Source organism: Asterias amurensis, chromosome 19 (assembly GCF_032118995.1).
Source record: "Asterias amurensis chromosome 19, ASM3211899v1".
Classification (NCBI taxonomy): Eukaryota; Metazoa; Echinodermata; class Asteroidea; order Forcipulatida; family Asteriidae; genus Asterias; species Asterias amurensis.
The window spans coordinates 5,324,008-5,349,059 of NC_092666.1; the positions used below are offsets into that span (position 1 = coordinate 5,324,008).

The window sequence follows — 25,052 nt, forward strand, 5'->3', positions numbered from 1 at the left end:
CAATCAATGAGGGAATTAGCCGTTTAGGAAATAAATGCGACAAAATACACCCACAGTCTAAACGATTTGCATGAAATTTTGTATTTCCCTTCGAAATAACATAATATTTTTTTATACGGGGGATTTGGGTGGGGCATGGCTACGCGTTTTCTCCCGGCCAGTTTCCTTTGGGGCGTGGCCGTTTGGCGGGTTTCAATGAGAGTGGGGCTGTGTTATGTAGGGGGTCACTGCCGTGCAACATCTGACAGACTTCAAACACCGACAGCTTTGATAAAAGTTATGCAAATCGTCCAAGTACAAGTAGCAGCTGGAACCAATAAAATAGAACAGGGTTCCCAAACGTGACCCACCAATGCTACGAGGTCATAATATTTTTAAGTTTCAAGGGAAACTTGTACAAGTTAGGCCTAATGACTTATTTCCCGTAGAGAAAAATCCCTAAAAAAAGAAAAGAACCCCTGCTTTGACTTGAAGGTTTTGTTTATGGCACACCTGTAGAGAGTTTAGTTACAAAATGAAAACTGTCATTGCTGTGGTGAACTGAAAACCGGGTCTTTAGCTTAGGGATTTGGGGGAAACCACAATAATTGAAGTGGTGAAACAGGAAATAGCCACTGACTTACTGCTATTTCGTGCTCGCGCACGCAACGCACACGATCCAATTGAATAGGGTTTTGTGTGTAAATCTTGGATCATTCAACGAGTGTTTTTCAACGTGCTCGGATCGCATCCCAACTTGCTGGGATTTGGACCCGAATTTCACTGGAAATTCCTCTTTTTACGGATTCTAAAAGTGACTGGACAACTAAGGAAAGCTGTTACTACATACACAGAGGAATTCTGTGGGATTTTTGTATGTAAGAAGCCCTGGAAATGTACTTAAAGTTCTGAAGTTGTCAGTGGAAAGTTTGTTCTTTTCAGCGTGCAGGCTCGGGGGTGACTACCGGCCCAGCATGGCTGACTTTAGGGTCGCTGGACCCCAACTTTCACGGCGGGTTGTACCCTGTTGTTTGAATTCTTACACGGTGATTAAGTTCCTGTTATGTACTCTTGTGTTTGCTGGAACAATTACTGGAGATGGAACGGAGGGAGAGAGTTCTGGAACTAGAGTCAGACGAATGGTGCAGACGAACATTCGGTGAGTAAAAACACACAATGAGTTTGCTTGATTGAGTTGAGAGTAAAATAAATAAATGAACGAGAGTGGAGTAAGTCATAAGTCACTAGTGGCAAACCGCAAAGTAAACAACTAATTTTCTTTTTCAATGGAGGCCTTGAACTTGTTGTATAACTTGTACGTTTGTTGGTTTATCATAAACTTTATGGCAGTAGTTCTACGAGGAAAGTACAGTGCAGTGCTATTAAAGTGTCTAGCTCATTTCATCAGTGTAAAGAAACAAAACCTATAAATTATACTTTTATTTTTGATAAATGTAATTTAATGTAACACATGTTTTAAAAATGAAGTAATTTTTTTTGTGTATCTCTCATAAAGCCTTTCAATTTTTTTATTTTACTTTATTTTCTTAGCTCTTGAGAATGTTTTTTTTTTTAAGTTGAGAAAAACAGTGAGAAAATTGAAAAGTTGCTATGAAAAAATCTGACTGTCACTGTTTACCTAAAATTTGACAAGTTTTGGTCATAAGGGAGGCCGGTTGGATCATGGAGGGCTTCCTTCATGGTGGGATGGTTGGATGCAGAAGTAGGCTACTGCTTGAATGTTTTTTTGTGTGTTGTGGAAGAATCCATGCATAGCTGCTGTGTAATATCAGAGCCGGATAACTTTCCGTATGGCGCCACCACCTTTTCACTATTTTTTTACAAAAAGGGATATCTCATTGAGGTAAATTAGATACTATATTATTTCATATCAAATGAAAAAGTGGTGGCGCCGTACGGAATCTTTTCCTCAGAGCCTTCTGAATGCTTCCAGCACTAAGCGAAGATTGTGTAATGTAGGTTTGAATAAGGATTTACTACAAAACCACTATCTTCAATAACAATAGGCTGTTTCCTATCTTGCTGAGTTGCTAACAAAAAAACACACACACAGTTGTTTGATGGGGAAGCCGTAAATCTGTCCTCGACAACAAAAACAGAACTATACCCAGCTTATTGCTGTACCATGAATTGTGTACCACAAGAAAGACCAGTCACTAAAGGCTAACTTTAGCTTCTTACAAGTTTGATCAAGCATAAAATTTGTCTGGAGCAAGAATCTTATTTTTGTTCCTACATGTACAGGCCTCAAAATAATCCACAGCACCCAAAGCAATTGCTGTGGTGTCCCCCTGTTTGCTGTGGTGCCCTTTGCAAAGTTCCAATACAAGTTTAAATTTTCCTCTGTAGAAGTGCCCCCACCAGAGGAAAATGATTGTGCCCATTCAAGAGTGAAGGTCAAGGCATGTCTGTGTAGCTTATTGATGAAAAGTTTTTCCTAGTGATAAATACATAATTTAATACATAATTTGTTAAAATGTCATGAATTTGTGTTATTTTTTATTTTACTCAGCTTTTCAACAATGTTTAAGGACCATAAAAAAGTTACCTTTATTTATAAACACAGGGTCTAAAACAGGTTTGTAACATATTTGTAACCACTTTATCAATAAACCAAAGCTAACAATGGGGTCCTTATTTCCAATGTTGATAGAAACTACATTTTGTACACATTTTACATCATGACCATGCAAAGCCACATGATCTGAGGGACGCAGGCCCTACCCTTTTTTTATCAACAAAACAATAAAACAAATTTCTTGGATAATTGACTTTGGTTTTTATGGACAATTGAATCTCAATTCCTGATGGTAAACCACAAAGTTACAAAAACACCTTGGACCCAAACCAACCTCTACCCACACTGTCCTTGAGGTTGACCAAATTAAACTGTCAAAACTTTGGGTTTGGACTTCCTTAGGAATGGTCCCAGACAATATAGGACAGAGACAGACAAAAAGGTCAGATCCCATCTGTTGCAATGTCAGACAGACTTATCCGATATGAGAGGATATGGCTAGGATGAGCTTAGCACGAATATTCAGGCTATTATATTGTTTTTTATTCAAGGTCTGCAGGAAGGAATAAAAAAACAAATGTTTGATCAATCTTTTTATTGGTGGGAACTTTTTGAAAATTACTGATGTGTGGGTTGAAGCATAGAGCAAGGACCAGGAGTCGATTTCACAAGGATCTATGATTTGTCATAACTGCAAATCAATCGTAGTTGCTAAGTAAAACATGATATCACAATACAAATCACTATGGTAATACTGAAAATTTGTCTCGCGATGAATTTTATTGCTTTGTGAAATCGGCCCCCGGAGTCGATTTTACAAAGAATTTAGGACGAGTCCTAACGTGGGACTTGTCCTAAAAGATAATAAAAACTTAAGGCTAGACCTAGGTTAGGATGAGTAACTCGTCCTAACTCGAGATAAGACTATTTTTAACTCTTTGTGAAATCCACCCCAGGTCCTTGCTCTTTTTGTTGGAAGACATCATTTTGTCAATCTACAAAATTATCGTGTACTACATGTATAGTGCATTGTTAAAACAAATTATTGACAGACTTAGTGTTAATTCTAAATTTGCTAAACTTTGATATTATTGTAGCTGTACCACTCAAGTAAATTGTGACAATTAACCAGATCTTTAACAGTTGGCTTGTTTGTTTGTTTAGATGATCTTCCTGTTAAGGGAACTTGGAAAACTTACACAGGGGGATATTAACGCCAAGCTGGCAACAGCAAATCTCTATCTACAAACATTGGTTTATCTAGGCTGTAGGCCTCGTCTATTGATTGCACCCACAAATCAATAAAATCTGGATCACAGTAACTAGACCACAAATATATACGTGAAATCATTGGTCAGCTTGGTAGGGTTTGAACCCACGACCATAGATGATTGTAACTCATGCAGTCTTACCATTAGACCATTTTTGTGAATTTGAATTTTGGAAAGTAACAAAATGGCTGCCAGTGCCAATAATTGTTTGGTAATAGTGAATGGAAACTCCCTGGATTTTTTAATTATCGGTGAAGTATCAGGAAGTAAATCTTTTTGAGTTTCCTGATGATATCCACACAGGATATTGGTCTGGGCCCAATTTCCTAAAGCCTGTAAGCACAAAGACTTGCTAAGCACAGCAAAAGTTTGCTTACATTGAAGGGTTACCAGACAAATTACATTTAAAGTTTACATTGTTGTGACTGTGGTGAGGTGTCCCACTCAATTTTTACTTAAAAAAAGCAAAGAAAATTGTCAACCGCTTTTTTGTTTGCCTTGTAAAGCAGCCTTGTGAAATTGGACCCTGGTGACAGCGCCAGAGGAAAGTCAAGTGATTGTACACACAGTCGTTCGCTTGATGCACTAGCCACGAAACACAGCTTGGTTTACAAAGTCCAAGTCCATGAGCTAGCCTGTATGTTCAGTCCTCAAATTAACCCACGGCACCCACAGCGATTGCCAAGGTGCTCTGTGCTTTTGCTGTGGTGCCCCTTTTCAAAGTTCCAATACAAATTTACATTTTCCACATATAGAAGCAGTGCCACTTACTAAAAGAAAATTGCTGTGCCCCTTCAAGAACGAAATTCAAGGCCTGGGGTCGGTTGATTTCACAAAGAGTTGAGACTTCTCTTATCTTGAGTAATTCACTTTGGACTATCCTTAAGTTTTTATCTCCTTAGGCGACCCTTGGTAAGGTACATGTAGTAACATGGCATGCATAATAAACAATCATACCACTGAATACAATTTATTAAAGACTTGATTCCAAGTGGAATTGTCGTGGCCGAGCGGTTAAGAGCACCGAATTCAAACTCTGGTGTTTCTGATCAGCAGAGTGTGGGTTCGAATCCCCAGCCGTGACACTGTGTCCTTGAGCAAGACACTTAACCATTGCTTCGTCCTTCGGATGGGACGTAAAGCCGTTGGTCCCATGTGTTGTGTAACGCATGTAAAAGAACCCAGTGCACTTATCGAAAAGAGAAGGGGTTCGCCCCGGTGTTCCTGGTTGTGGCTGCTTAATGCGCCGTAGCACCTTGTAAACCCTTATAAGGTGCTAAATAATTTGGTCTCAGAATTCATCACTGCAATAACCTATCTTTCTGAAAGTTTGTATATAAAAGATACTCAGTACTGAGTACCTTGTTTGGTAGATACGTGCGCTAATATAAGACTTCGATATTATTATTATTATTATTAAGTTATTAGAGGTCTGGACATTATGGTCTTATTAATCCCACATGGTGAATATAAAACCAGAACTAATCTAGTTCTGAATTTTTTCGTTTGTGATGAAACACTTTAATATTGAAGCCTTCACAATCATTTCCTTTCCCACCCAATCTTTGATTCATTTCCTTTATATCTCCAATTGTACTTTCTAATCTCTGTTTTAGAGTTCACCTAATTATTTTTAGGCAGGCCTTGAACTTCTTTCTTGAAGGGGCACTAGATTTTGCCTCTATGGTAAGGGGTACTCTATCATGTCTATGATAAAAATGTAAATTTGTTTTGGAACTTTGCAAAGGGCACCACGGCAAAAGCACAGGGCACCACGGCAATCGCTGTGGGCGCCAGGGGTTACATCAAGGCCTGCAACTTGACAATTTGTTTGTTTGTTTAGATGATCTTCCCATCAAGGGAACTGGCAAATCAGTCGTTAATTTACTAGAAAACAAGTACAATGTTACTTGAAAATGATACTTTTTAATAACAATCACAGTTGTGTCTGGTTGTGTTCTCGTTAGACACACTAGAGAAGCCCAGGTATAAATACAGTTTGTTATTAATTTGATAGCAGGTGGTATTTTGTAGGAATGAATTGGGCCACGTCACAAGGGAAACTTCCCCCAGTAACCACCTTAGCAGATGTGAGACTCAAACTTGACAACTACATTACTGTTCTTATTGGGAAAAAAAATCATATTGATATTTGCCAACTTTGTAACTGTAGTTCAACATCCTTTTCTCATAACCTGCGCCAGGAGTGTCAAGTTGCAAGATATAGCGGTTACAAGTGTCCGTTATTATTATTACATGTATTATAATCACTTATTGTGGAATGCTATCTGACACTTTATCTACACATTTAAAAAACAAAGTAGTCTTTCTTCTAATTGTGTAATCATTACCAAACGCAACTTGTTATTTTAAGTGCAAGAGCAACCCCCCCCCAAAAAAAAAAATCAACTTTCAAATTTTTGTTCCCATTTGTGTAGAGGCAAACCAGAGCTTAGCAAGTCATATTTGGTTCGAATCCCAGCCATGTACATGTACACTTTTTTGTTTTGTCTCCACAAGTCTCAAAGAGCAATGTATTAAATTTCATATTATTATTTGATATTATATCTAGATTCAAGAATGAAGTCCTTTCATAAAAATAATTTTTGGAACATAACGCTTACATTGTATGAAGAAACTGAATGTTTTAAAACTGTTGGCTGAAGAGACAGACTTCTAGTTTTCTGAATTTCTGTGCTTTTATTATATTATTTTGTACATTTTGACTTGTCTTTTAGCTGTTAAGTCTTTTATTATTTGAGTGAGAAGTTACCTCTTAAATAAAAAATTATGTTACTTCAGAGGGAGCCATTTCTCATAATCACCAGCTCTCCATTGCTCGTTACCAAGTGAGTTTGCATGCTAAGAATTGTTTTGAGTAATTACCAATTTAGTATACGTACAATATATCCAGCCTGCCGTCGATTTCACAAAACCATTCCTAACTTAAGATTAATCTTAGGACTTAAGACGAGTCCCAAGCCTGCACTGTAGCATGCAGACCTTAAGATTAATCCTAAGTAAGGAAGAGTTACACGTCCTAACTCGAGATAAGACGAGTCCTAACTCTTTGCGAAATCGACCCCTGATATAATACTTGTAGTATAGTCAGAGATGTTACTGGGTGGCAGCTGGGTGTAGAGTGGGTGACAGCATACCTTGGAGGGTGACGCGCTGACCCCTACATCAGGAACATATGGGTCTGGTATTAACATTGTTGATGTTATTACAGGCCTATAGCTTCATAGTGGGTGTCCAAACCTCAACAAAGTAGACAAATGGAACACACAAGGGAGGACATTTCAAACTTTCTACTAAAAATTGTCTGAACAAATTTGTCAAAAATAGTATACTATATATAAAATGTTTTACCAGATTTTTCTGAAGTCGGCGTGAACTTTTTAAAATTGTATATTCAGGGATGTGACTTCTCTGTTTTGTAACCGAATTTTTTTAAATTTTTTTTTAATTCTAAAGGGACCCCAATATAATTATTTTACATAAGATCAAATCATAATAGAATGAAGATAAAACCACAGAACCCCTAAGATTGCAGAGTAGGGCTTTCAAAACCAAAAATATTGTTAGGCTAAATAAACAAAAATACCAGTTGATCGTCTGGATTAAAAAAAAAAAAGAGGAGGATGAGGGCCTTTTTATTTATTATATATTTTTTTCTTTTCAACATGGTCGCTTAGTATTTCAAACCAAACAGGCCACAAATTCTTCAGTTGGAACCCATCGCAAATTTATTTTGTACCTATTTGTTGCATGAGGAGCTGTGTTACTATTAACAGGGTCGGATTACACTTTGCTGGCAGGCATTCACTAATATTGCTTTATGAAATTAGAAAAATAAAAAATAGTTTAAAAAAGGATGCTGCCCCCAAAAGGATGCAGTAGAGGACGATCAACTGGTATTTTTTTTATTTGGCCTTATGTGTGTTAGCAGGCTTCGACTTTGTGAGCTCGCAAGCTTTGACGCTTTACACTCACAGGCTTTCACGCCTTGCACTCATAATAGTTAACTTTTTTTTTTCAACTGCCTATCCCATCCAGCCTGTGTAATAGAAATGTATTTTTTTCTCTCCATGATTATGATAGCAGAAGTTAATATCACTCATCATGATATAATTTCTGAGATAGCACCCCACACCTTACTCTGAGATGATTGATATCAGATTGCTTTTTAAATTCCATAAGTTCCGAAATAAAAAAAATCCAAGTACAACTTCAGTACACATGTTTATTTCTGATCCTGATGACAGTTGTCGAGTTTCAAGCAGTCAGTTCACCCATCCTTTCTTTATGGGCACCTTTGCGGGCAGAGACGGTTTATGTGAATCAGTTGCTTGGAGCGGGGTAACTCGCAGCGCAGGCTGTTTACTCCACAGGGAGCTGAACAGGATTTAAGGATTGTTATTGGCCCAATGACCAGGGTTCTAATGTAAAGCGCATTGAGACGGTTATTGTGAATTTATGTGTTTACAAGAATTTGTTATTATTGTTATTATTATGGAGCACCTATGTATTGGTAAAGGGAACCAGACCAATATATATTTAGAATGGTGCTTCCATCTTGTTTTTATTTTTTTATTTAAATTAATTAATGCTATAAAACTGACAGTCTCGCTACCATGGTCAGCGCGCCGTATCGAAACCTCTCGTCACTAATCCCTAGTAGGGAAACACTCACTGACTGGCAACCCAACAAAAGTGACTGCTTTGTGCACACGCTTAATATTGATCGCTTGGGGCACTTCTAGTACCTTGCACAGGGCACCACAGCTAAAACACAGGGCACCATAGCAAAAGCAACTGAACTTGTGAGGAGTGATGGGAGTTCTTATCCAATCGTCAATGGTCTCGTAGATTGTGAGAAACTTTTTATTCCAAAATTTCACCCTGCATCACTCCAACTCTTGGGATCGGGTAGAATTGTGTCGAGACCACACTTGGCTCTTTTCAGAGCCAACACTCCCACATTTGAGATTTACACATGGTTACAAATTCATGCAAGTTTACTATTTTATGTGATCTGGGTATTGGTGTCATGTGATGCCAGGATGGTGTACATGTACAGGTGATGAGTCTGGCAGCAGAGTTCTGAACCAACGTTGACCCCCCTTCCCCTCTCCACAGGAACCTAATCCTTGATTTATTACAGCAGTCACAAATCCTTCCTCCCATTGTTCAAAAAATGTCTTCCTACCTGGGATGAGCCAGGGAAAGACCACTGGGCCATCTGAGTAACCCCTTGTTGTAATCTTGGATAATCTCAGCTGAGAGGGAACAAAAGATTGATTAATTGAACGGAATTTGCCTAGAGGATAGGATTAGGGGTTGGGGTTATCCCTTCCTCCATGGGTTACCCAACCATGGTTTTAACAATAGACTGGTTTGTGTTTTGAGCCCCTGGATCTACCCTAACATGACCCTCAACTCCTTCGCAATCTATCAGGAGTTACTATTTTTGCGAGAAGCCTTAAGAAGGGCAAGGGAGATTTTCCTTATTATGCACCGCGCTTAAAGGGAGTACACTATTGGTAATTGTCAAAGACCAGTCTTCTCACTGCGTGTATCCCAACATAAGCATAAAATAACAAACCTGTGAAAGTTTGAGCTAAATTGGTCATCGAAGTGGCGAGAAAATGATGAGAGTAAGAACACCCTCGTTGATAAAACTTAGCTAGAAGTCTTTTATTATTTTAGTGAGAAATTACCTCTTTCTCAAAATCTATGCTACTTCAGAGGGAGCCGTTTCTCACAATGTTTTAAACTACCAACAGCTCTCCAATGCGCGTCACCAAGTCAGTTTTTAAGTTAATATTTGTTTTGAGTAATTACAAAACGTGTACCTCCCCTTTAAGTGAGGAAAATGTAACTAATGTACTTTCATAAAATGTATCTTCATGTACTATGTAGGCTGACATGTTCTGGATAAGACGATCAGAACATCGAAACGTTGAGTTGAAAACATACTGATCAAAAGTGCGAGTTGAAACCAACGGTTCTTTTAAGAACCCTCCGTATTTTCAATTCAAAGTTTCAAATCCTACTGACTGTATGTACTGGGACATTTCATGGTGCACTTTAGAAGGTTATGACCAGGGGCATGGCCTGTGTTGAAAGGGTTTTGTTATCACAGTCCTAAAGCCCCCAGTAGTTGGAACAGGCCTTGAATTTCATTCTTGGAAAGGGACACAAGAATTTTTCTCTGGTAAGGGGCACTTGTAGGAGTAAAACTTAAACTTGTATTGGAACTTTGCAAAGGGTTAGGGCACCACAGTAAAAGCACAGGGCACCACGGCAATTGCTTTGGGTGCGGTAAGTTTTTCAGAGGCCTGCTTCAGCAGAAAATATTGCTTTAAAACAGTTTTCTGCTGAGTAGAAATGTGCAGAGTACCATTTGTGACTGGTTACAAATAGTACATGTTACATGGTATTTTAGCTGTTAACCCCAGACTGATAAGCATCATGTTACTGTGCTTAGCAACTCATTGTGCTTAAAGCCAGTGGACACTATTGGTAATTGTCAAAGACCAGTCTTCTCACTTGCTGTATATCAACATATGCATAAAATAACAAACCTGTGAAAATTTGAGCTCGATTGGTCATCGGAGTTGCGAGATAACTATGAAAGAACAAATTACCCTTGTCACACGAAGTTGTGTGCTTTCGGATGCTTGATTTCGAGACCTCAAATTCTAAACTTGAGGTCTCGAAATCAAATTTGTGGAAAATTACTTCTTTCTCGAAAACTACTCCACTTCAGAGGGAGCTGTTTCTCACAATGTTTTGTACCACCAACCTCTCCCCATTACTCGTTACAAAGTAAGGTTTTATGCTATTAATTATTTTGAGTAATTACCAATAGTGTCCACTGCCTTTAAGCAGCTATGAAGTTGGACCCTGAAAAGGGTAGGTCTATGATTATGAAACATTTTTTTATATAAAATTGCGAAGGATTAATTTTATTTTTCAAGTCAAAACTTAAACGTCTTTATTCCGTTTTATGTCCTTTTACAGAGGTCTACATGTTTGTCGCTCGCAAGGTTCCTACATCTGCTGTCCAGGCTGGAAACCAAACCCAGGAAGTGGGTTGTGTCTTACACGTAAGTTTCCACGGCAACACAATAATAACATTTAAATACCCAAGCCTTTTTTAGCAATTGGACATTTTATGATAGCAGAAACAAATTTGGATGATTTACTGAATACTTAAAAAACCAAGTAGCCTTTGACATATTAAATTGAAGCCTAGTTAAACCAGAAGGGAATTTTTGATTGGAACCATTTGGAGTTATCATCTCAAGTGTATAGTTCTAGAATTATACAATTATTTCTTTATTTACTTGAAACGGTTCAAAGTGGCGGTTTATCAAAGGGTCAGAGTTCCAGATCAGTATCCACCTGGCTTGTCATGTTAAAGGCACTGGACATGTTCAGTAGCATAATTTTCAAAGACCAGTATTCTCACTTGGTGTATCCAAACATATGCATACAAAACAAACCTATGAAAATTTGAGCTCAATTGGTCATTGAAGCTGCAAGAAAATGATGAAAGAAAAACACCCTTGTTGTACAAAATAGTGTGCTTTCAGATAAGAATAATAAAAGGCTTCTGGCCAGAAGTCTTGTATTATTTTAGTGAGAAATTACCTCTTTCTCAAAAACTACGTACACTGTACGTTACTTCAGAGGGATTCGTTTCTCACAATGTTTTATTTTGTCAAGAGCTCTCCGTTGCTTGTTACCAAGTAAGGTTTTTATATATGCGAAAAATATATTTTGAGTAATAACCAACTGTGTACAGTGCCTTTAATTCAAACTGTTTTGCCAGAAGGTAATGCTGCCAAATTATCCTCTTAGCAGGAGGGCTGAATTTTAATGGATCTCATTGATTAAAACTCAAGGTACACAATCATTCACATTTTAGCTTCAATGACAAGCAAAATATCTTATTGTATTTCAGTGGTTGCTCTGAGTTTTGAGGAAAGCTTGAATACAATGATTTGTTGATCGAAGCAACATTCCAGGGGACAATTTCATAGAGCTCCTAAACAAAAATATTACTTAAAGGAACATTATAGAATTGGTTTTGCTAACAAAACAGCTGCTGGCAGTGTAATCCACCATACATAAAGTGACAAACCTGTAGAAGTTTGAGATTGATCGGCCATCTGGGTCACGATAAAATAGTGAAAAACCGATTACACATTTTGCATGACATCGATGGAAAATAAAAATGAATAAACAGTCACTGAGCGATAAACTCCAAATGTGAAACTAGATTATTTATTTCTCACCAAATATGACATTTCAGTCATAAATATTTCAATGGATGTTTTCTACTACATGTATCATCATCATTAGACCGTGTAGGTTTTATGTAAATCTGTGATCTTCACGATTTTGTTTCTTGCCAATTCTGTAAACAATTCCTTTAAACAATTGTGCTTAGCAAAAATAAGCAGGATACCAGTCACAGATTCATATGTGAATTAGTATTCTGGCTGCTGGTAACCTTATATTCTTGTAAGCATACTATTGTTGTACTTAGTTAGTTACTTTTTGTGCCTATGTGTATAAGCAGATCTATGAAATTGTGAAATTTGTAGAATAATCTAGCGTTTTCGCTATCCTCTCCCAAAATATAAGTTTTTTTATAAAATTAAAGCACAACAAGTGTGGCACGGTTGGTTTGTGCGTAAAGCGCTCGCCTCTCACCAAGGTGACCCCGGTTCGATTCCCGACCGGGGCCATATGTGAGTTGAGATGGTTTTCCTCGGGGAAAAAAAAATCAAACATTTTCGATATTTGGCTGTGCTCCGTGGTCATAATGAGTTGATGTGGCTGGCAGCCAAAGGCGCCTTGCATGCCAGCTTCTCGAACACATTGTAGCCGCGTCCTTCGCAATCCAGCTCTTAGCTGCGAGTAAGGATGATTAGCTCCCCCAAAATAATTTATTATTTAAAATTATAAGTACCTGCTAGATGTTTCAATCACTTCCCCCCAAAGTGTTGTTGTTTCCTTCTTTTGGTCTAGCAACAAAGTTTTTCTGATGTTCCTGATTCTAAAAAGCAAGAGTAGTTGAATAATTGCTTCCTTAACCAAACACTTCGTACATACACTAAGTACAAAGTCAATGTGTGGTGCAAATAATTTTGTTTTTGAGAGCGACTTAACATGAGAACAGGTGTCCGTCCTGTAGAACGGACGCTTTTACTTAAACTGTCGTTATTACTCATGACACTATGGGAAGACTAATTAGACAACGTGAAAGATAGAACAGACATCCAAGAGGAAGTATCTGATTGTTTTAAAGTAGGGTCAAAGATAATGTTTCCACATCGTGTAATAGTACAAAGATGTTACATATTACAGATCGGGACCTCAATGTCAAAAAACTTATTACAGCCTTATGAATACGATTAAGCTTAGGTCTTTTCACACTAGAGAAAATCTCTGTGTTGGACACGGATTCGACCTGTGTTATCTGGTCTGACCTTTTCACACTACAACATTTCAACATGATGCTGAACTGGGTAGAGTTCTCAAAGTGACCCTGCTCGGGAGGTGGGTTGAGGAATTTCCTTTACTATCATAGGATTAAAAAAAGACATAACAATGGTGTGTTTTTTCCTCCTAGGATGGTTGAGGCATTTCCTTAACCATCCTAGGAATAAAACATACATAGTAACTTTGTTTTTATCCCAGGATAGTTGAGGCATTTTCCTTAACTATCCTAGGAATAAAATACACATGGTAACTTTGTTTTTTTAATCCTAGGATGGTTGAGGCATTTTCCTTAACCACCCTAGAAATAAAAAATGCATGGTAACTCTGTGTTTTTCCTCCTAGGTTGGTTGAGGCATCTCCTTAACTATCCTAGGAATAAATCAAGTACAGGGACTCGTTTTTCATCGTTTTTCATTGAAATGGCTGCCGAATAAAAAATATATGATTCTGGGAGAAAAGGTTTAGATTAGCCTATGGACTCAACTGTATTTAATAGATATTTAATAATAGACATTGGTAAAAATAAATATGAATATAATTTTTTGAAAAATTAAGCCAGAGTTTGCATAAACCAACCATGAAACAGTTTATGTGTTTTTCCTTCGTACACTTGTTCCTAATAATTCTCGTTAATTCTTTACAGCTGTATGTAGAGGTTCATGTGGTGATGGCACGTGTAGTGCCCCGAACACATGTACCAGATGTCAACAGACTCCATACGGGACGACCTCGTGTCAGCGCACGGCACCAGCCTATGCAAGCAGTTCTTATCCAGGTATTTATAAAATACTAATTTGTAGGCCACCAAAATACAAAAAAAGTTTCTTTGATTTCTTACTTGCTTACCTACTGGTGGTTAAATGGGGGGGGGGGGCATGGAAGAGGGGCATGGAAGAGGGGCATGGAAGAGGTGATTGCCTCCATGCCCTCCTGGTCATTGCCTTGGTACTCTTGAAATGTACAGTAGAAATTCACAATTTCCTCATAGGGTGCTATTTACCAAGGTGAAAATGCCTTGGTGCCCTTGCCCTTTCGAAAACAAAGCATACAGACCTATGCCTCTGATGGCATGTAGGGTAGCACTAGCAATGAATAGGAAGAAACTATATAAATAGTAAACTTGCGGTTGAAACCATGCGTAAATCTCTTTTGTGGGACCGGGAGGGAGTGTTGGCTCTGAAAAGAGCCGGTGTGGTCTCGACGTTTCAAACAGTACACTCTGCTCGTCTTCCAGAAGCAGCTCTAAACAGCTTTGTGAAATTGGGCCAAGGGCCAGAAGCCTGTGTAAGCACAAAAACTTGCTTAGCATTTAAGAACGCTTGCTCAGCAAAAGTAAGTCACCAACCAGAACTCCATACAGTTACCATTGCTGCGACTGGTACCCAGGTCAATCCTGGCTTAGCCAAGAAATTGGCTAAGCAGAATTATTTGCTTATAGCTTTATGAAACTAGGCCCTGATTCTAAAAGAGCACTGACCTTTCCCTTCCTGTCCTGACCCCATTGTATTGCCTGAATGGTCGATAACCAACCGGTCATTGGTCACTAGTGTCCAGGTAGTGTCCAGAGAGGAAACAGTCAAGGTGGCTGGAGTGATTGAAGGTGGCATAGACCGGATAGATGATGCGTTTGATGTTTCAAACAGAGATAGAAAGAAGTTTCATCGTGTAATTTGCTCTGAGCGGTCTAGTAGTGAAATGTCTGGGTTTTGACTCTAAGGTCATTGCTGGTTACAGCTGAGTGTCTCGGTTTACCACCCTATACACTAGTCTAAAAAACTCTCTCTTAGTTTGGTCAAGTTTGTAGCTAACTCCAAAACATGCATGGCAAAATGGAGTGACACGACAGTTTGGTTGTTGAGGTTACATGGACTTATGTAATTGGCAGTTCGTCTGTTGTTGGTTTGGACAATAAATACAATACAATACAATACATTATCTTCAAGTTTGCGCTAATCCTCAAATCAGATTGGCAGAATGGAGTGGTGATAAAAACCTATATTGCACGGCTTATATCGTTACCATGCGTCTTGTGTGTTCTATGTCATGCGCCAAGTTTGCTTAAAGATAAATACGTTATCACACGCGCGCTCATGGAAATACGGAAAATATAGCGCGTCTGCGTCCCGTATTGCACTCGGCCTTCGGCCTCGTTGGATATGGGACGCAGAAGCGCTATATTTTTCCGTATTCCACTCGCGCTAGTGTGATAATTTAAAATACAAGACAAGACAAGACAAGACAAGACAAGACAAGACAAGACAAGACAAGACAAGACAAGACAAGACAATACAATACAATCCAAGACAAGACAAGACAAGACAAGACAAGACAAGACAATACAATACAATACAATCCAAGACAAGACAAGACAAGACAATACAATACAATCCAAGACAAGACAAGACAAGACAAGACAAGACAAGACAAGACAATACAATACAATACAATCCAAGACAAGACAAGACAAGACAAGACAAGACAAGACAATACAATACAATCCAAGACAAGACAAGACAAGACAAGACAAGACAAGACAAGACAAGACAAGACAAGACAAGACAATACAATCCAATCCAATCCAAGACAAGACAAGACAAGACAAGACAAGACAATACAATACAATCCAATCCAATCCAATCCAAGACAAGACAAGACAAGACAAGACAAGACAAGACAAGACAAGACAAGACAAGACAAGACAAGACAATACAATACAATCCAATCCAAGACAAGACAAGACAATACAAGACAATACAATACAATCCAAGACAAGACAAGACAAGACAAGACAAGACAAGACAAGACAAGACAAGACAATACAATACAATCCAAGACAAGACAAGACAAGACAAGACAAGACAATACAAGACAAGACAAGACAAGACAAGACAAGACAAGACAAGACAAGACAAGACAAGACAAGACAAGACAAGACAAGACAAGACAAGACAAGACAATACAATACAATACAATACAATACAATCCAATCCAAGACAAGACAAGACAAGACAAGACAAGACAATACGATACAATACAATACAATGCAATGTTTATAATATACGATTTTGATTGATCTAAGGGGCCTGTTTAAATGAAATACCTTTGGTAACCAAGCAAAAATGAGCCAAAAAACTTTCTTCAATCTAAGAAATGTTTCTGCATGAAACAATTCTCAGACTGTATTCAAGGTAAGGCTAATTCTTCCTGCATTGACAGACATGTAATCACTCCAGGAGGACTGTTTTTTTCTTCCCAAGCCTGTTGTTGTCTTGATGTCCTAATTGTGACCGGTTGGCGTTGATTGTAATCTAATCAGAAATTTGGCGATATCTAAAAAAAGCTGCCGCCTTTTTAATTGAAATTTGTGCAGGTTAGTTTTATTGCATTTAATGTAGGATTAAACAATGAAATGGTTACTAGAACCCAAGGTATACTTTGCCTTTAACTCTACAAAGCTTATGGTGGTAGAGAGACAGAAAGACAGCACTGTTGTTCTACCGCCCCAGTCGTCGATTTCACCAAACTCTTCCAAACTTAGGATTAATCTTAGGACTCTGCCAAGTTAAGTTGCGTATAATATCGAAAGGACGAAGGACGCATTGAACCCGTCCTAAGTTAGGATGGGTTACTCGTCCTAACTGGAAATAGGATTTATCCTAGCGTTTCATGAAATCGGCTGCATGCTTTGTAGATTGTAAAAAATATAGAGCAATATTGAAATAACCAGACTGTTCCGACGAGTGACGCAACAAATTAAGTTTCCTTCTGTTTTGAAAAACAACTCCAAACAAGCTGTAAACTCAATCAGAGACAAACCACAGATGACATCCGCCATGGACCAGTTCATAGAAGAGTTAATGAAATTAACACTACATGTAACTCGAGGCATTTATGTGTTATTCTGAATAAATTCACTCGCTACTCCACCATCACTTGTTTGGTTTATTTCCTGGGTTTGTAAAAGGGGAGAGTTGGACAAATGTATCAATATCAGGTTTGGCCCTAACTTTTTTTCTGTGACTATCCACTGGGCCCAGTTAGTTATCAGCTTTTCACTCGTCCATTTCGTTCATAATATTAATACTTCATATCATAGAATGTTCATATTAAAATAGGGATGTTGTTCATGGTAAGCTCGGGCGATATCACGATATTATCGAATATCGCAATATTAATTTGGAAACGATTTCGATATTGGATGGATTTGGTTTTAATCAAAATATCGATATATCGCGATATCGATTAAATATCGCGATGTATTTGCTATCTGAGACATCTTGCACCCCATAGGTTTGGAGTAAAACCAGAAGAATTGGTCATTAGAACACCTCTCTTATGCTATGACTGTCTCTTCTACAACTTTCACTGGGACTTTGAAGACTGATGATTTCAAATTTAATTGATCGCGATTATATCGAATATTGCGATATATTGTCGGCGAAATATCATGAATAAAAATAAATCTATATCGCCCAAGCTTAGTTGAGAAATCGTTGCCACTCTGAACAATGTATGCAGCCCTGATGCTTCACAGAGGCAATGGAGGCGATTGCCTCCATGTCCTTGCCTCCATGCCCCTGGTAAATGTGGGGTGGGTTTCAGAGGGCATTCTTTGTGGCAGGATGGCTTTGTAGAGGTGCTGGTCACCTGTTCCTCCTCGCCACTCACTATTTTGATCCATTGTTTCTTTATGTATCGTCTTGTATATTTATATTTTTATGCCAGTGGTAAGTCTAATAAAACTAAAACTAAATGCACCAGTGCCCTTGAAATGGCCAAGTAGAAATTAACGATTTCATGATTGGGTGCCCTTTACCAAGAAGAAAATGCCTTGGTGCCCTTTTCCTTTCAAAAGCAAAGCATACAGGGCTGATGTATGCCCTTAACTTTTTTTAATGGACTCGTCACAGGGCCCAGTCAGCTTCGAACTTGGATACTCATCTTTGAGAGGGCAATAAGGCCATTTTCATTTTACAAAGGGTACCTTCTTACGAAACTTGAAAGCCTTATGGAAAGTTTTGATAGGGGCACCAAGGCAAAGGGGCAATAGAGAACATGTGGTCTTAGTGGCCTCTGTGTAATTCCAGCTTCTTATTTCACTTGTCCATCAGCCTTCTCACTAGTCCATTATTTCATGTTAAGGTATGGATGCTTTCATCAGAGTTTGCCCTTAACATTCTCAGTGACTATCCAGCAAGTCATTTCACTTGTGTCCGTCAGCATCTTCACTAGTTCATAAAAAGGAATGCTTTTCTAGTCTAGTCAGCTGGACCACATGGAGTGAATTTTGACTGGTCTCAAGGTGTTAACTTTTGTCCATTAATGGTCCAGTGGGCCACTGTCACACAAAAAAAAGAAACTTGAAAAACAATTTGTGGAAACAGTTATTCACAGAATTGATCACATTCAACATCACTTTGGTGTCAAACTAAAAATAAACTATAACAGCCACACTGTAAAAACATGTACACCATACAAAACATATTAGAACAACGACCATTTAAAGAACAATGACTATTTCGGGGGCGGATACAGTAGTAATTTTAACGTTAGGTTAGAACAGTCACCAGAAAAAGAACCCCACTCTAACCAACCAATCAGTCATTTTTACTCTCCCGCTTTTTTCCAACATTACGGATATGTTTATTCAAGTTACACAGACTCCCAGGTGATTTGTGGTGTAGAACTCTGAAGCCAGAAGCGTTTTTCCGGTGTGGCTTGGAGTTGTTCTGGGTTCACTTTGCCATGTCTAGCCGAAACGGGAAGTCAGTCCTCCTGGAAAGATGGTATAAATTTGAACCTTTTGTTCAGAGTGGCAACGATTTCTCACCAAGATTTAGGACGTAGAAGCAGCTTGATTTATAGTTTTGGTAACGTGAGTTGAAAACACAATATTTTAATGTGTTAATGTTTGTAGGAATGCAATGTGTGAATGTTGTCAAGACAGCTTTGTTTTTTGCAAAAATGTTTTTGTTAGCAAGGCTAAAAATCTTAAAATCGTTATCGCCTGCTTTGTGTCAAGGATATAGAGACTAGGGAGGGCAAGGCCATTTCAATGTTTTAAATAACACTTCCATTGGAAAGTCTTGAAGTCTATGCTCTCTAAACGTGAAAGAGTGAAAAACACCACTCTTTACATTTTGAGTTGTCCATCATACGGCTCTTTAAAAAAAGTGGTGGTTATTTCACATTTTTAGAAGGGTTTCACTCCAGGACAGAGAGAGAAACCACTCAAAAAAGATGCAAACTTAAATCTAAAAAGAGTGAAAGACCACTCGAAAAAGAGTTGTCCCTCATATGGCTCTTCAAAGAGTGCCTTTTCACTCTTTTGCATTTGGAGAGCGGGAAGTTTTTGAAAGGGCACCAAGGCCAAGACTAGGGACCAAGGCCTCAGTGGTCTCTCTGTAATTCCAGGTCTGCACCGGAAAAAGTCATTGGAAGAAATTTGAAGGATTTAGGGTCGAACAGGGTTTGAATGTTTCTTGAGTGGTCTAGTTTTGTGAGATTTAACTTTGTTGTTTTTGAGCTGGCTCTCTTCCTGCCAAGTTGGATTGCATGGATGTAGAGAAAGTTGAGACTTTCATGAATCATTGATGAATGCACCACTCTAGACATCTGCCAGATTTGGTTTGATTCAAGAGAATATCAGGGGGCAATTTCATAGAGCTGCTAAGCACAAAAATTTGCATAGCATGAAATTTCTTCCTCTATAAAATAGAGGATTACCGACCAAATTTCTATTTGTTACTGGTATTCAGCTGTCGTTTGCTTATCCTGAAAATCACATGGATATTTGAATTGGTAATCCTGTTTTTATTACGGAAGAAATTTAATGGTAAGCAAATTTTGGTGCTTAGCAGCTCTATGAAATTGGGCCCAGATTGGGTTTGATTCAAGAGAAGATCAGCTCCAGGAATTCGACAAATCCGGCAGGTTATGTCTGAGGCTTTCTCATGTCAAGAATTCCTTAGATTCAAAACTATTCTTGACACTCTGGAAATTCAAGTTATGTTTGGAGGTGGAACTATGTTGGGCTGTCCCTCTGGTATTGCAATAAATCTACAAGAATAGAGGAAGTTGATGTGACAATTCCCTGATGATGTTTTCTCACTTGGTGTCATGTTGTATGAGGGTTCGAAATTAGCGGTCGCCAAATGCAAGTGAAAGTAGCGGCAGGGGAGTCAAATCCTTTCATCTACTATTAAGTTGATTGGACACTTCCTCGATGATGTTTTCTTATGTAGAAAAAGTCTCACTTGGTGTCATGTTTTAAGGGGAAGTTTGTTTGGTAGTTACTCAAAACAACTTAAATAATGACTTGGTAACGAGCATTGGAGAGCTGTTGATAGTATAAAACATTATTGGAAACGACTCCCTCTGAAGCAACGTAGTTTTTGAGAAAGAGGTAATTTCTCACTAAAACATTAAAAGACTTCTGGCTAGAAGTCTTTTATTCCTATCTGAAAGCACACAAATTCCAACAAGGGTGTTATGTCTTTCATCATTTTCTCGCAACTTTGATGACCAATTGAGCTCAAATTTTCACAGGTTTGTTATTTGGTGCATATATTGAGATACACCAAGTGAGAAGACTGGTCTTTGACAATTACCAATAGTGTCCAGCCGTCGATTTCACAAAACTCTTCCTAACTTAAGACTAATCTTAGGACTTAGGACGAGTCCCAACCCTGCACTGTAGCATGCAGACCTTAAGATTAATCCTGAATTAAGACGAGTTACTCGCCCTAACTCGAGATAAGACGAGTCCTAACTCTTAGTGAAATCGACGGCAGTGTCTTTAACAGTGTCTGTACATGTATATGTATTTGATATGGACTCTGAAAATACTGCTGTATTTTTTCTCAGGTAGGACTAATAATAATAACCCGTTTTTATATAGTGCTTTTCACACCCGGAGGGCGTCCCAAAGCGCTTCACATTATTACCCCTGGTCAATGGGCCTTAATTCACTCCTTAAACCATCTCAGCTCCCTGGTGGGGAGTATACAGCCTTGTGCAACATTAATATGCGCTTCTCGGCTAAATCAATCACAAGAACCATCTGTGCCCTCGCAAGGTACCCATTTACCCCTGGGTGAAGAGAAGCAATTATAGTTAAGTGTCTTGCTCAGGGACACAAGTGTCATGACCGGGATTCGAACCCACACTCTGCTGAACAGAAGCACCAGAGCTTGAGTTCGGTGTTCTCATCCACTCAACCACGACTTCCTACAGTATTACTAGTATTCTTCCTGTGTGGACATAACCGCTCCAGATACCTTTCGGCAATATCTCAAATCCAATAGGTGGCTTAGCACTTTGAACTCAAGTTATTGTGGTGAAGTCATCAGAGCTCAGTTTCATAAAGCCTATAAGCACACAAACTAACAACATGTGTAAGCACAGACAAATTTCGTTGAGACTGGTGCCCTATCCATTTTTTGCTTAGCAGAGAAATTTGCTCAGCAGTATCTGCTTAACAAGAGCTTTATTAGAGTGTGGGTTCCATTCCCACATTTTATTAGACCCACACCACACATACTCACCACTGCAGACAACAATCAAGTTTTATTGGAGAAACAAATCCTTACAGTTTCATTTCATTTCATTTCATTTCATTTATTAATTTCACAGGCAAAAGGCACTATAAATTTGAGAAATAAAAAACAGCAGCAAGGTATTTGAATGGGCAAGGCAACTAGAAAGTTAAACTGTTTTGGTCAAGGGGACCTCCTCGCCAGGGACTAATAAATGATTGACAGTGACTTTGAGTGCAGTGTCAACTTCTGACCAATCAACAGTACGTATGTCACCTACGTGTATGAGTAGGAATGTTAAGTCGACCAATCACATCAGTGTATTCCACCTTTGTACTGCACAATGTATGGACTACGAACCAATCAAATGTTGAGCTTCAAGTGTCAATCTGTAACAACGCTGTAATTTTGACCTTTGAAGAGTTCCAATTAAAAGCTGTTTATTGGCATTGATTAGCGCACTATTACATGTCAGGAATTCAACCCCAGAGTGTTTCTGAGGGCCGCCCATCAAAGTTTGTCATCTTCTGAGAAAATAGATAGATTCTCAAGTCCCAACAAAAATTCTTGTTTTGTAACAAATCATGAAAAAAAAAAAAAGTTAGTGGCTCGACTTTTTTCAACCCTAGGGGAGTCTTTCCCCGAAGGCTAATTGTTGAACCTACTACCACCCTTGAACAACGAAGCCATAAAATCTTTGTTGTTTTGAAGGATCAGCAATTTAATGGTCCTTGTTTAACCAAGGCTGATTGACAATAAATTATCAGTGATCAATAGGTTTATAAAACGCATACACTTCTGTTCACAGCTAAGTGTTTACTGTTTGATAACCAGTTATGCACGAAGGAACTCCATGATTAACTTTTCATCATCAGACCACATGCTTGAGGCCTGTGTTTTTAGCGCCCGGGCCAGTAAACTCCACCAGTGGTCTTGTGATTTTCATTAAGTCTCTTTTAAAAAGCCCCCAAATGATGTTAAATGATAACTTTGAGTCTGATAAATTGGGGTGTCGTGGCCGAGTGGATAAGAGCACCGAACTCAAGCTCTGATGCTTCTGTTCAGCAGAGTGTGGGTTTGAATCCCGGTCGTGACACTTGTGTCCCTGAGCAAGACACTTAACTATAATTGCTTCTCTCCACCCAGGGGTAAATGGGTACCTGTGAGGGCAGAGATGGATCTTGTGATTGGTTTAGTCGAGTAGCGCATATATTGCGCACAGGCTGTATACTCCCCCGGGAGCTGAGATGGTTTAAGGAATGATTTAAGGCCCAGTGACCAGGGGTAATAATGTCGGAAGCGCTTTCAGGCACCTCTCGGGCGTGAAAAGCGCTATATAAAAACGGTCTATTATTATTATTATTATTACTATTATTAAATATCTTAACATTCTGTTGAGTATCTAAGTATAAAAATGAGATTTAATCTTCTCTATAGTGCCTGTTCAAACAAAATGCAGTTTATTAAACATTGACCCTGGCATTTAACTTTGCTCTTGCAGGAGGAGCACAGCAATTTTTATCTTAAAGAGGGGCACTTTATGAGGACAATGAAAAAAAAAATTCCCCTGTAAAAAGCACAGAGCACCGCGGCAATTGTAGTGGCTGCCATGGAATATTTCAAGGCTTAGTTGAACCCGGTACATAGTTTTTTTCTTGGTCTTGTAAAAAAAGTTATGGGGTGGATTTATCAAAGAGTTAGGACTCGTCTTATCTCGAGTTAGGACGAGTAACGCATCCTAACTTAGGATTCATTTTAAGGTCTGCATGCTACAGTGCAGGGTTGGGACTCGTCCTAAGTCCTAAGATATAGTCTTAAGTTAGGAAGAGTTTTGTGAAATCGAAGGCTGGTCCAGTCAAAAGTCGAGCTTCAAGCCCTGCGATCTATTGGACTTTGCCCTCAAGTTTGAGCTTTGTTCAAACTGTACTCTATTGCTGTGTGTGTCTTGGTGCTTGACACTCCTTGTTTAATGCTTGCAACAGAGACACTATTATAAACGGTCCGATACTAAAACTACTAGCTTCTGGCCTTAGGTTTATCAGTGTAAAAAATTCAAGCCCTACTACCGTGTGTGTCTTGATGATCAAACAGAGACGCTATTATACAAGGTCCCTTGACTGTTACAATGATCATAGTCTGATGACTTAAACTTGAACTTCTCATCCAAAACTTCCAGTCTTCAACTGGAATTATTCCACCAGATGTTTTTAGAGTTTTTTTTTTGGCAGGATGTGGTTGTCTTGAGTTGACAGCTGGAAAGATTTACTTCTCCCTCATTGATTCTCACAATCGCATGAATTATGCCTACAGATAAATGCTGTATCCTTGTATCAAAACACTGTGTCAAAACACATTTTGCATGTACATGTAGTGCACATCTGGATGTAGGGCCCAATATCATGGCTCTGCTTACCAGCTAATTCTGTGCTTATGATCACGATTCCCCGCTTACGTGCAAGCGCAGAATTTCTGCGCTACTGCGCTAGCCTAGTGATGTGGAGTATGCACGCGCAGAAGCCAAAATTCATTGCTAACCCTTGAAATACGCTTGCCGTAAGCACAGAATTCCCTGCTTCCATAAGTGCCGATTCTGTGCTTACGATAAGCAGATCCATGAAATTGGACCCTGATCTTTCAAACTTTGCTTGGTTGGAAAACTGACTTGGAAGTAAGGTTTGCAGTTGTCTTTTGAGTTGTGTTGGTAACGTGGAGTACGCACGCGCAGAAGCCAAAATTCATTGCTAACCCTTGAAATACGCTTGCCGTAAGCACAGAATTCCCTGCTTCCATAAGCGCCGATTCTGTGCTTACGATAAGCAGATCCATGAAATTGGACCCTGATCTTTCAAACTTTGCTTGGTTGGAAAACTGACTTGGAAGTAAGGTTTGCAGTTATCTTTTGAGTTGTGTTGGTTCAAGTTGGATTTCAAATCTGGCACAGAGTAAAAACCTCGGAACTATATAGTTTACATTTTTTTTAAGTTGTGTTTCAAGTAGGATTTCAAACTTTCCATGGTTGAAAACCTTGCAGTATACCATCAAAGTTATACAAGATTGAGTTGTGGTTGTTCGTTTAGGAATTCTAACTTTGCTTGGTGGGGAAACCTTCTAGGTGTGGTGGTTTTGGTCGAAGAGTTGATCATCTCTGTTTTAGTAGAATTTGTGCACTGTGACGACTGAGTGTAATTTGACATGCATAATGGG

At 38.8% G+C, this 25,052-nt stretch overlaps 1 protein-coding gene across 1 annotated transcript in view; it reads left to right on the plus strand.

Annotated features, from left to right (window-relative positions):
• Window positions 1–750: 750 nt before the first annotated feature.
• The window catches only part of LOC139951513 (uncharacterized), a 357,017-nt gene continuing 332,715 nt past the window's right edge, over window positions 751–25,052 (plus strand). Inside the window, exons 1-3 of the mRNA XM_071950443.1 lie at window positions 751–1,138; window positions 10,819–10,904; window positions 13,955–14,086. Of these exons, the coding sequence (XP_071806544.1) occupies window positions 954–1,138; window positions 10,819–10,904; window positions 13,955–14,086 (403 nt within the window). The 5' untranslated portion in view covers window positions 751–953. The remainder of the gene's footprint in view (window positions 1,139–10,818; window positions 10,905–13,954; window positions 14,087–25,052) is intronic.